This window comes from Dromiciops gliroides, chromosome 1 (assembly GCF_019393635.1).
Source record: "Dromiciops gliroides isolate mDroGli1 chromosome 1, mDroGli1.pri, whole genome shotgun sequence".
Lineage (NCBI taxonomy): Eukaryota > Metazoa > Chordata > Mammalia > Microbiotheria > Microbiotheriidae > Dromiciops > Dromiciops gliroides.
This window is the reverse complement of record NC_057861.1, coordinates 45,687,183-45,700,522: the sequence shown is the minus strand read 5'-3', so window position 1 is coordinate 45,700,522 and position 13,340 is coordinate 45,687,183. Positions and strand designations below refer to the sequence as shown.

The 13,340-nt window shown below is 49.4% G+C and overlaps 1 protein-coding gene across 1 annotated transcript in view; it reads right to left on the bottom strand.

The window, feature by feature from the left end:
* The window catches only part of PNPLA6 (patatin like phospholipase domain containing 6), a 42,192-nt gene that overhangs the window by 18,393 nt on the left and 10,459 nt on the right, over window positions 1-13,340 (bottom strand). The window contains 13 exon segments of the mRNA XM_043979106.1: window positions 1,777-1,852; window positions 2,088-2,201; window positions 2,454-2,577; window positions 2,913-3,044; window positions 3,154-3,359; window positions 11,452-11,529; window positions 11,620-11,787; window positions 11,973-12,082; window positions 12,165-12,251; window positions 12,563-12,725; window positions 12,808-12,888; window positions 13,013-13,141; window positions 13,223-13,303. Of these exon segments, the coding sequence (XP_043835041.1) occupies window positions 1,777-1,852; window positions 2,088-2,201; window positions 2,454-2,577; window positions 2,913-3,044; window positions 3,154-3,359; window positions 11,452-11,529; window positions 11,620-11,787; window positions 11,973-12,082; window positions 12,165-12,251; window positions 12,563-12,725; window positions 12,808-12,888; window positions 13,013-13,141; window positions 13,223-13,303 (1,549 nt within the window).

The following is a 13,340-nucleotide window of genomic DNA, read 5'->3' as shown; positions in this document are numbered from 1 at the left end:
CTGTTGGTATAGTTGTGAACTGATCCAACCATTATGGAGACCAATTTGGAACTATACACAAAGGGGTATAAAACTGTGCATGTCCTTTGATCCAGTAATATCATTGCTAGGTTTATATCCCAAAGAGATCAAAGAAAAGGAAAAAGGACCTACAAGTACAAAAATAATTACAGCAGCTCTTTTTGTGGTGGCTAAGAATTGGAAATTAAAGGAATGCCCATCCATTGGGGAATGGCTAAATAAGCGATGGTATATGATTGTGGTAGAATATTACTGTGCTATAAGAAATGACAAACAGGATGATTGCAGAAAAACCTGCTAAGACTTTTATGAACTTATGTATAGTGAAGTGAGCAGAGCCAGGAGAATGTTGGGCATTATTATCATTATCATTATTATTATTGTATGATGAAGAACTGTGAATGACTTAGCTATTCTCAGCAATACAATGATCTAAGACAATCCCAAAGGATTAATGATGAAGCATACTATCTACCTCCAAAGAAAGAACTGATATTTTCTGAATACAGACTCTTTCATTCGTTTTTTTTTTTACTAATATGGAAATGTTTTACATGATTGCATATGTATAACCTATATCTGATTGCTTACCATATCAGGGAAAGGAAAGGGGAGGGAACTCAGAGCTTTTTTTAAAAAATGTTTAAAATTTTTTTAAACATGATTGGGGGGAAAAATCAAATGTGTATATATATATATATATATATATATACATATATATATATATATATTTTTTTTTTTTTAAGTTTAAATATAGAAAGAGCCACCCTTGGTGGAGAAGACATGTGCTTCTTTCATAAACCTAAGCCTGGGCTTTCCTGGGAGACTGTATTACTTGATCAGTTGTTTCAGGCATGTCTGACTCTTCTGGACCCTATTTGGGGTTTTCTTGGCAGAGATACTGGAGTGGTTTATCATTTCCTTCTCCAGCTCATTTTACAGATGAGGAAACTGAGGCAAACAGGGTGAAGTGACTTGCCCAGGGTCACACAGCTAGTAAGCATCTGAGGCCAGATTTGAACTCAAGATGAATCTTCCTGATTCCCAGTGAGTGCTCTATCCACTGTACCACCTCGCCCCCCGGCCTTTTTTTTCCCTACTAATCAGAGCAGCAGGAGTTTCCCCCTCAATAGAAGTCTTAAAGGCAAGGTAGGATGACCATTTATAGCCAGTCTGGTAGGTGATGTCTGTGGTTAAGGATGGGCTGGACCGGATGGCATCCACAGTTCTGTAATTCTGTGACTTTGAGGTCTCTGAATTCTCAAAGGCTACTGACAGCCCCTGGGGAGATCCTCAATCTCCCTGCGAGGCGAGAAGCAAAAGGAAGGATGGAAGAGGAGGAAAGAGTGAGGCTGGGTGGCGCAGCCTCTGAGAGCTGGGGAAGTGGGTGCTGCTGGGGCCGTGTTCCTTGACAATTGAAGAGCTGTGAGAGTGGTCTTGGGAAGGAATCTTGTGTCATCGTAACTTTTCTTTTTTGTCAACCAGCATCGGCTCCAGGGAAGGAAGGAAGAGAGCCAAGATGGAGCAGGGAGATGACACCCCCAGAGCAATGGGCCTGCGGCAGAGGAAGGAGAAGCAAGCGCCTCCAGGGAGGCGAGAGAAGGGGGACTAGGCCTCATGACTGTCTGACCCAGGACTGAAGGACAGAAGGAGGAGGAAACTGGCCAGGTGGAGGCTAAGAAGGGTTTCTGGTATTCACATGAGCAGAACCTCATCCCTAGCCTGCCCCCAGGGCACCCCAGCTTCACCTCTTACCTGGGAAGGGTCCCGGCAGCTGCTGTAGATTCCCAAGGATCTTCTGGCTCAGCAGGTGGATCAGCCGCGTCACAACCTGTGAGTGTAGCAAGTCGGTCACATTAGCAAAGAGAACCCTCCAACCCGCATCCATTCTGACCTGGAGCATCTCGCTAGAGGATGCTGGGTCCCTAAGAGGGGCCCAGAGCCCAGATCACCTGAGAAGGAGTTGGAACCTCACAACTAAGACCCCAGAGGCCCCATCCTCCACTCTGAGGGATCCCTGTAATCCCCATTCCCCACCCCTGGACCCCTCTCCACAGCTTCTATACCTGTGGGTACCTCCTTTTAATGTGGCTCAGGGTCCCCTCAGGCAATTTGGCAAGTTCTGTGTCCCGCACGGCATGCACTGTTGTGGCCCGGGGCTGTCGGGTCAGTGCCTCCACCTAAGTCCAACCAAGACAGGGGAGTGAGCACCATGCTCCCCACTGGGCAGCAGGGTGGAGGGTCCATGGGCAGAGCTCTATAGACAGGGCCAAGCATTGGCAAGGGGGTTAGGGTGCCAGAAGCAGAAAGCTAAGCTGGGAAGTTAAAGCTGGAGGAAGCCTGGAGATGGGGTGGGGATTCAGGATGGGAGACAGGGGACATATCCAGGGACAGTGGGATTGGGCAGGGCTGGTCCTGGACAGGGAGCTCACCACCCCGATAAGATCCCCACGGCCATATTCCCCAACCAACTCCTTCTTGCCACTGCCCCTCTGGATGACGGAGCGCAGGCGGCCATTGAGAACAATGTAGGTGCAGTCTGAGCGGTCACCCTGTCTGGAAGATAGGGACACGGGGTGGGGGGGGGGTGGCGCGGAGATTAGAAAGTGGCTGGTTCTTCCCCAGAGAACTTCAATGACATAACCAGGGTGGGGCTGCCAGGGATCCATGAAGGGGTGGAGGGAAAGGGAGAGGGACACAGAAAGGACCACCAATCACAGGGACCTTTAGGGAAAGTTGGGTGAATGAATGGCCTAGAACTGGAAACTAGGGGATCCAAGTCGAAGGATTCCAAGGTTTGGGGCCTCTGGTTAGAGGGAATGTGGATGGGGAAGTGGGTCACAGGGCAGGGGGAAATCTAGTTGAAGGTTCTAGGGTTTCAGTGCCATTACCTATAGAGGGCACGTCCAGCCTCCACGGCTGTCCAGTCAATTGCAAAGTCCATCTGGCGTACAAATGGGGACATGCGGGCAGCCACAGTGTGGGCAGCACTCAGGACCACACTTGGCTGCTCCCGCATGATCCTGGCATGGGAAGAGGAAACAGGGCAGCATGGAGACCTCGCTGGTCCATCCTCCCCTCCCCCAAGACTCCCCCCAGCCCTGCCTGGCCAGCCCGGGTGTCCATACGTACTCATAGAAGCCTGACTTGGAAATACGCAGGAAAGTGCAGTCCCGCTGTGCCCGCAGGGTGAAGATGAGTGGCTCCCCTGTCAGCACGGCCAACTGACCCACCAGCTCTCCAGGCTGGGCTACAAACAGACACACGTCCTCCGCCTTGTCAATCATGCGCTGGTACACGTGCAAACAGCCCCAGAGCACAAAGTGCAGGCTCGCATCCTAGGGGCAGGGCCGGGAGGGAGAGGGAGAAGGAGTACAAGGTTGGAAAGATGCCTCCATTGTTGGGGGCAGCTTCCACATGACTCTGAAAGGCCCTCCTCCAGCTGAAGCTAAAGGGCCCACCGACCTAAACACTTGGGAATGGGGATGTGGCCACATGGCCTTGGCCACAAAGAAGGGTCCAGGGACCTGAGAGGCAACAAACAGGCTATGTGGGTCTGAAGTCGAGGGGCCTGGGCCCAAATCCCAGTCCTGGTAGAACAAGTTTCTTCACCTTTCTGGGTCTTTGTTTCCTCATTTGTAAAATGAGATGGTTAGACTGGATGATCTCGTATGTTCCTCCCAACTCTAAATTGTTGCTCTTCAGACCTAGTCAAATCCATCAAAGTTCCCACAGAACAGAACACAGGCTGATAGGACAAGATGGGAACGAGGGAGATATCAAGTCTAGGATGGAAAGAAGGGTCCATCTTTTTGGAGTGGAGACAAGACTGGATGAAAAGCTAGAAGTAAACCAGATCTCCTGGTAGGATATAAGGTGGCATCCTCTTGGTGGGGCCACTTGAAGCTGGGTCTGGGTCCTGCTCACAGAACAAGAAGTGAGAAGGAAGAAGGCAATGAGTCCTAAAAGCTGAAAAATGAGCAAGAATAATTTTTTTTTAATAAAGTCATTTTTTTTATTTTTTATTTTTTTTATTTTTGGCGAGGCAATTAGGGTTAAGTGACTTGCCCAGGGTCACACAGCTAGTAAGTGTAAAGTGTCTGAGGCCAGATTTGAACTCTGGTCCTCCTGACTCCAGGGCCGGTGCTCTATCCACTGCGCCACCTAGCTGCCCTGAGAATAATTTTTTTAAAAGGCCCAGAAAGAAGAACCGGGACATAAAAGGGAACTATGTTTACAGCAGAAAGAAAACAGGTAGTGTACAGCATAGGTTTTGCTGAGGTTAGAAATAATCATAATATTAAATCATAATAACTAGCACTCTTTTTGTGGTGGATAAGAATTGGAAATTAAATGAATGCCCATCCACTGGGGAATGGCTAAACAAGCTGTGGCATAAGATTGTGATGGAATGTTACTGTGCTATAAGAAATGACCAGCAGGATGACTTCAGAAAGGCCTGGAAGGACATGGATGAAATGATGTATAGTGAAGTGAGCAGAACCAAGAGAACACTGTACACAGAGACAGCAATACTGTTGGATGGAGAACTGTGAATGACCTAACTACTCTAAGCAATACAATGATCCAAGACAATCCCAAAGGACTAATGATGAAGCAAACTATCCACCTCCAAAGAAAGAATTGATATTGATGGAACAGACTGAAGCAGGCGATTTTCCACCTTCTCTCATTTTTCTCTTTTAAGCACGTTTTCTTGTACAAAATGACAAATATGGTAATGTTTTACATAATCATACATGTATAACCCATATCTGACTGTTTGCCGCCTCAGGGAGGGGTGTGGGGAGGGAGGGAAAGAGGGATAAAAATTGGAACCCCAAACTAGAAATAAAAATGTTTATTACCAAAAAATAAGAATAACTAGCACTTATGTTTACAAAAACACTTTACGTCTATAACTTCATCTGAACCACACAACATTGTAAAGTATTATTATGCTTTAAAAATGGGAAAACTGAGGCTGAGGGGTTGGATGACTTGCCCAGAGTCACAAAACTTGTAAATGAAGCAGGATTTGAATTCAGATTTTCCTGACTCCAGGCCCCTATGACACCTAGTTCCTGGAGGAAGTCCAGTGAGAGGTGACAAAGTCTCCTTCAAAGTCAGTCAAGGCAGCCTAAAACCAAGGAGGCCAGAGAACACTAGAGCCCATTCCATGGTGGAATCTGTCACTCTCCCAGAAGAGTGGAAAGTGTGTTAGGTCTGAAGCTAAAGGGCCTAGGTTTGAATCCTATTTCAACCACTTGCTGCCTATTTGACCTTGGATGAACTCTTCAGCCTCTCCAGGCCTCAGTTTCAACATCTTGTAAAATGAAGGGAATGAATTAGAGAACCTCTCGCATGCCCTATAAGTCTTACACTGAATGATCCTAAGGTGAAGACAGATGCCTAGTGAATGCCAACAGGGCTAAAACCAGTAGGAAGACCCAGGCCCAAACAGCCTGGGGTTTCTCACTAAGGGCCAGAGATGGGGACTGACAGGAGTAGGCCATGACCAGGGAGAGAGCTGATGAGAGGCTAAGGGGAGGTCAGGATGGGGGCACAAGCAGGAGGGGCCTGAACAGCCAGAGAGGCCAGATTGAAAATGCACTCAGAGGGAAAGCAGAATTCCATGCTTGGACACTTGATGCCATTCACTCTGCTGATTGCATGTGTCCCCACAGCTTATGTTGAGGGCCTCTGTGGCCTCAACAAGGCTGTTTGGGCAAGAGGGGGGGCGGGGGGACCAACGACAACAGTGGGCTCCTCCTATCAATTCTTTTTTATTTTTTGGTGAGGCAATTGGGGTTAAGTGACTTGCCCAGGGTCACACAGCTAGTAAGTGTTAAGTGTCTGAGGCCGGATTTGAACTCAGGTCCTCCTGACTCCAGGGCCGGTGCTCTATCCACTGCGCCACCTAGCTGCCCCCTATCAATTCTTTCTGGTAGAAGAGAGAGAGCAACCAGACACCCACTCGTCTGAACACCAAGAGGGCCAAACAAGGAGCTCACTAGAACCCAAGGTCCTGCAACTAGGTATAGACCAACATCTCACACCATATACCAAGATTAGGTCACATAAAGGATGATACCTTAAGCAAATTAAGAGAACATGGAGGGCAGCTAGGTGGCACAGTGGATAGAACACCAGCCCTGGATTCAGGAGGACCTGAGTTCAAATCTGAACTAAGACATTTAACACTTACTAGCTGTGTGACCCTGGGCAAGTCACTTAACTGCAAATGCCCAACAAAAAAAAAAAAAAAAGAGAGAGAGAGAGCATGGAATAGTTTATCTGTCAGATTTATGGATAGGGGAAGACTTTAGGACCAACGAATATATAAAGAACATTACAAAATGTAAAATAGATAATTTTTATTATATAAAATGAAAAAGTTTTTGCACAAACAAAACAAAAAAACAAAAACAGATAAAGATAGATAGATAGATAGATAGATATAGATATATAGCAGAAATCTGCCTTCCTGTAACTTCTACCCATTGGTCCCAAGTGATACAGAACAAATTTAATTTTTCTACACAGAACCCCTTTAGATATGAGCAAACAGCTATAGTCTTCAAATCCAATTGAGTCTTCTCACCCCTACATAAAGGCTTTGGATCCCTTTCCCACATCCTCACTGCCCAGCTCATCAATGCCTTTGCTAAAATGTGGTTCCCAGAATGTAATTCAATGCTCCAGTGATAATCTGAGCAGGGCAGAGCTCAGTGAGACTATCACCACCCTTGTTTTAGACCCCAGACTCCTGCATAAATGCAGTCTAAAACCACATTAGCATTTTAGCTGCCATGGAACAGTTTACTAAAAGTCTTAGGTCAAGAATAAAACAAAATAAAAGTCCTAGGTATTTTTCACACAAAGGCACCAAGAGAGTCTTTCCTGTCCTACATTTAGACAGTTGACTAGGCAAAATGGAACTTTTTTGACCAAATAGAAAGACATGACATTAATTCTTACTCAAAGTAGAAGGTGAGGGGCAGCTAGGTGGCACAGGAGATAGAGCACCGGCCCTGGAGTCAGGAGTACCTGAGTTCAAATCCAGCCTCAGACACTTAATACTAGCTGCGTGACCCTGGCCAAGTCACTTAACCCCAATTGCCTCACTTAAAAAAAAAAAAAGAAAAGAAAAAAAAGAAAAACCAAAGTAGAAGGGGAAGGGCAGCTAGGTGGCGCAGTGGATAAAGCACCAGCCCTGGATTCAGGAGGACCTGAGTTCAAATCCAGCCTCAGACACTTGACACTTACTAGCTGTGTGACCCTGGGCAAGTCACTTAACCCTCATTGCCCTGCAAAAAAAAAAAAAAGAGAGAGAAAAGAAAAAATACAAAGTAGAAGGGGACAGCAGAGAATGAGATGAATAGATAGTGTCACAGAGGCAACAGACATGAGCTTGGACAGACTTTGAGAGACAGCCAAGGATAGAAGGGCCAGGCATGCTATGGTCCATGGGATCACCAAAAGTTGGGCACGACTCAACAACAAATTCAACTTCACCCAGTTAGACTCTGGTCCATAATCTGGTCTATCATCTTAGCTCTCAATCATATCGTCTAATAAAATAATACAATACATTGATGTAGAAGTTTCAAGTTTTAAAAGTACTTTACATGCCCTTTATCTCATGAAGCTGAAAACCACCTGTGACAGGGGCATTCTAGGTAACAGTATCCTCATTCTGTAGACAAAGAGGCTGAGGAGAAGGCTGTAATTCTCCCAGGGTTACACAGAGAGTGTCAGAAACATGATCTGAACTCAGGACTTCCTGGCTCCAAGTCTAGCGTTATATACATTATACCTAGATCCCTACCAACTTTTAATCCCTCACAAATCTATTAAGCATGCCGTCTAAGCCTTCATCTGAGTCCCCAATAAAAATGTTCCAAGGGCCTACAAGAGAGTCCTATGGCCACTAATAGGGACTTCCCTCCAGACTGGCACTGATCTATTAATTAACATTCTTTTGGTCCAGTAATTCAACAACCTTTGAACATTCTCCCTAGTCATAACTACCCATTTAATGCACAAGTATATCAAGGGAAACTATTAAAAACCTCCTGCTATAACACAAATACATGAATGATGCCAACAATCCCCCTGCTCAACCAGTCCAGTAACCCTGCCCGAAAAGGGAAATGAGGTTAGTGTGGCACAACCAGCTCTAGATGAACCCATGGTGACTCCCAGAGATCATTATTTCCCTTTCTAAGTGATCACGACCCACCAGTTTAATTACTCGTCTTAGAATTATTCCTGGAGATCCAAGCTCATTGGCCAGTAGTCTCTGGAAGCTCCCCTAAGGATGTGCCTAACAGGAGGAAATGCCCAAGTCAACTCATCCTGATGAAGTGAGTCCACATCCATGTAGCTAAAGCCAAAACCACTCTGCAATCACTGTCTACAAAACAGACTTTCAGTCATGCAGAGAGCAAATAGCAAAAGGGTGCAAGCGCGGCACAATGTGTCATGTTCTCACCACTACTGCCCCACGGGACGTAGGGAGATGGAGCCTAGACCAGCAGAAGTTTCTCCAGCCTTGGGGATTCTCACCCAAGCCCCTACGTCAGCCTGAGGAAAGTTACGAGAGAACAAGAGCCCAGCAATTTCTTTTTTTTTTTGGGGGGGGGGGATGAGGCAATTGGGGTTAAGTGACTTGCCCAGGGTCACACAGCTAGTAAGTGTCAAGTGTCTGAGGCCAAATTTGAACTCAGGTCCTCCTGGATCCAGGGCTGGTTCTCTATCCACTGTGCCACCTAGCTGCCCCAGAGCCCAGCAATTTCACAGCTGGAATGCTCAGAGAGAACCTGCACGAACCGATGCAGGGTGAAAGGAGCAGAACCAGAACAATTGATACAATAACAATACCACGAAGCCAAACAACTCTGGAGGACTTAAGGACTCTGGTGCAATGACCCACTGTGTTTCCAGAGGACCCACAATACAATGTGTCACTGCGCTCCCCAAAAGCACACAGACTCAAGGTGTAGAACAAGACATACATTTTGAACAATGTGTGCTTATTGGTTCCAAGGGTTTTGTTTTTCTTTCTTTTTTAGTGGGAAGGGAGAGAAGATGCATTTCCCTTGACTACAAAAAAGACTGCAGGGCAGTAGTCCCAGAGCAAGCTCATGAGACTCTCGTCTTCCTGGAGAGATTTACAACTACTCCCAAGAACTGCTGTGCAGGCATCAAGCTGGTGCCTCCAAAACTCAGTCATCTCTGGGGCTTTCATCTGCCCTTCCTCATGTATTCCTGTGCTGTCCAGTTAGAAGATCATCTTCCTGAATAGGGAAGATTGAAGTAAAAGAGCGGATGAGAAGTTCTGTCCATTCCCCAGCCATTATGGTTGCCCTGGCCACCCTCTGCAAGGAGCTTCTCTCTCCTTCCTTGTATTTTCCTGCCCTTTTGGCATCCAAACAAGCCCTCCATTCACTGAAAGCCTGAGTTCACTCTTCTGATGGGATCCCCTTTCCAAGGCCTCTCTGGTCTTGGTTATATGCCCTCACTTGCTTTATTTTAAAATCAACCCTCATCAGGAAGCTCTCAGAAAAATCACACTGCTCCCTTGAGATGCTCTTCTCTCCCTTTTCTTTCCCAGCAGGATAATTCATGATGGGTCATCAGAATTTCATTCTTAAGAGGCTCCCATCCCTTGTAGGCAGACTTTGCTTTTAGAGCTTCAGACCCTGGGATGAGGCCTCTCTTTCCTCTGACCTTTCTGAAACCCATTTGTCGGATTTCAGGGGCCATGTAAGACTATATCCTACACTCCCCCCATCTAATATGAACTCTAAAATGTCAGGGTCACTGTTTCCTAAGGTTGCTGTCACTTCACCAACCCTAGCTGCTGTGGCAAGATGAAAACCAGGACAATACCCCACCCCCCATCACTACTTCCTATGAATGCAGCAGTGAGACAATTTAGGAATCGATCGACAGTTTTGCTTTTAGGAGAAAAAGACTGTTCAGGCAGCCATATAGCGATTGCCCCGTCAGTCCTTCCTCTATGTAGCTGCAGCATCGGTTTTGTGACCTGCACCCAGAACTCTCGTCTGCAGAAGTCCTCGTGCTGACTGCATCAAGCCCTGTGTCTTCCTCAGAAGAAAGAACTGAGCCTAACTCTTCACACGAGAAAGCCCCGATAGAGAATGGCTACTGTTGAGACTAGGAAAGACAGTGGCTGGACAGCCCAGAGAGCAGGCCCAGCAGTGGCTAGATCTTAGACAGTTATGCAGCTGGGCCCTGAAGAGAAGCAGATGGAAGTCGTTTAGTGTTTAAAGAGGCTTCCAACTTCTTTCTGAAATCAAGACCCATCTTTTAACATCAGTATTCTTCTGATGATGCCTGACAACTAAGTCATGAAATGAATACCAACCTCTGAAGAATGAAAGTTGTGGGTCACCCCAAGGACAAAGAGAATGAAGGGGCCTGCTGAGCACACACAGGGTGCAGAACATTACTGAAGAACCGTGCAGGAGGAATTGTATAAAGGATGGTCAGAAGAGGAAGCATGGAGCTCACAGCATAAGACATGGACAATTCAGCATCCCCCAGCTTCCCCACCATCCATGGGAGATCAAGGGATCTGGATAGTGAATCCTCCCTGGAGTCTGAACCGGAGTTTTGTCAGTACTCTGAGAACTCTATTTCAGCACATTTGGTTTCCTGTGTAATCCCACACACTTTACTTTTGTGCTTCAGAACATCATTCTGCGACTGCCAGAGCCCTGCTCTGGAGCAAGGACACAAAGCAGAGCCTCCCTCTCCCTCTGCTCCACCCTCCCACAGCCATGGACAACCAGCCAAGCCCAGAGGGTGCATGTGGATGGCAGGCCCGTCCTTGCCACTGGAGTGCGCACTCACACTGACCAGCTACCTGAGCCCAGCTTGGGGTGGGGGGGTAGGGGGGCGGGGCACGGCACAGCAGGAAGAACTCGGGCCTTTCCTCCCTCATCCCAAGAGTTCTCATCCACCATTCTCCCTCTTTCTGCTCTCTTTGTTCTGCTTTTCTCTTCTTTCCCAACAAGAATTGGTAAGGACTTGTCAGTGCCTGGGGGTAGTTCCCCCGCCCCTCTGCCCCATAACCAAGCTGCTGGGTCCTGGGTAATGGACAATGTCCTGGTCCTGGTGGGGGCTGCCCAGTGCCAAGGCCAGAGCCAAGACCAGAGCTGGAGACAAAGACCGGGACAGCACCAGGGCCAGAGCAGGGGCACGGGGCAAGGGAACAGGACTCATCATCTCCCAATGATGCATGGGAACTGCTATGAAGATGGGCTCGTGGCTGAAGTGGAAGGGGGGTGGCAGGGAGACATATAATCTTGGCCCAGGTATCTGGGCTTGAGGAGATGCTACAGAAATCACTAAGAGACAGACAGGAGGAAAGGAGAGGCAGGACAGGTGAGGGCTCACCTGGTCCCCCTGGCGGGCGATGACCGTGCCAGCCTTGGCGTGATGCAGCAGCACTCGGCTGTTCAGCAGCGTGGGGTCCTGGGAACAGGGAAGGACAAGACAGTTCTCAGGGTGGGACCCCACGGCCTTCCTTCAAACGTCCTTGCCTCTTCCCCTCTCCCCACCTACCTCTATCTTCATCAGTTTCACCAACTCCCGCTTGGCCGCCTCGATGATGCTGCTGGTCTGCCGGCCTTGGTAGGGCCCGAAGGGGCAGTCACCCCCGGCTGACTCGTCCTCACAATAGCTGTACTCACAGGCTCCCGCCGGCTGTTCCCGGGGCTCCTGAGACATCGACTGGGTAGAACCAGGAAGTCAGGGAGCCCCCAGTTCGGTCTCCCCCCGCCCCCCAACATTCCACATGTGCAGCCTCACACTCTCGGTCACAGCCCAGAGAACACTGCTGGGACCAAGCTGCTGGCCAAGGGTCTGAAGCCTCAGGTGGGCTTGGGGATCGGAGCGAGCACGGGGGAGGGCCTCACCCGGGGCGTGCTGGATACTGGGCTCCCTGAGCCCTCCTCCTGGAGGGACACCGAAATTCGGCCCCGCTCATAGGCCATGTCAAAGTCGGAGCGTGGGCCCCGCTGCAGCCCTGGAAAGGGATGGAAAGAAGGGAGGCCTCAGGGTCAGCCCTCCATTCCCCTCCAGATCTTTCCCTCTTCCTTGACCCTTACCAGAGATGTCCACAGGCATGGAGATGCACCGACTCAGCAGGGGGGCAGCAGGGGGTTCCAGAGAGGCCGGGGGCTTCACGGGGTCCCCTGGAGAGGAGAGGAGGTACCATCAACCCTGACGGCCCCTCCTTTCCAAGCCCACCATATCTGCAGCTAGGTCTGGGGGACTAAGGGAGTAGAGGCCAGGACAGGTGGAGGGTTCTAGAAGAGCCAGGTGAAGGTACAGGGTACCACCACAAACTCCTTCCAACTTGAGACACAGGCTGCCATTGACCCCCAGCCATTGTCATTGGTGGGGGAAAGGGAATCAGAAATCCAATCAGAATGGCCATGGAGGGGACAGGAGGCTACGATGAGGGCCCATCAGGAGTTCAGGCTAGGGGTGTTTGAAAAGGAACCTGGGGGGCCTGGAAGGGGGGCTCCTGTAGGGTCCTGGGGCCGGGCCAGAGGATCCCGTGGTTCTTCAGCAGTGGAGGCACTGATGACACGCTTGGGACCCCTCACAGGGCTGGTTCGGGTTGGGAGGCCCGGGCTTGGGAACAGGCGCAGAGGCTGCATCTCCTGGACAGAGCAGGTGAGCGTATGGAGAGATGATCCTTTCAGAAACAGCCCTGCCACCTCCCCCCATCCCCTCGGCACTCACGTGACTGAAGAGCTCATTGGTCAGGCCCAGGTAATTGTGAAGGGCCAAGAAGGTCACTCGCTGCAGACGCACCATGATGATCTAAAAGTAACAGCAGAAGCAGGGTCGGGGCCTGCAGGCTCAGCCCAGGTCCCAATACTGGGGAGGGACCAGATAAGGGGCCCAGGGGTGGTGAGGTATCAGCTCGGGGAGGGAGGGAACCAACCTGCACAACTCGCACGAGGCTCTCGGGGTACTTTGCAAAGACAGCAGAGAAGGCTTCCACAGGCAGTCGCAACACTGTGGAGTCGCGGGCAGCCCGGGCGGAGACTGTCCTGTACGGCCGCTGGTGCCCCTGTGTGGGGAGATAACAGAGTCAGGGTGCCAGGCCCGGCCACCAGGCTGGCTTCCTTACCCTCAGGGTGCCGGCGCTCACCGTGATGACGTCCAAGATGCTGAGCAGGCTGTTGACGCTGTCCCCGGGGAAGACCTCCTTCACCACACACTCCTTCCCATCCTGGAAAAGGGAGCGGCTAGCCTCCAAACCCAACACC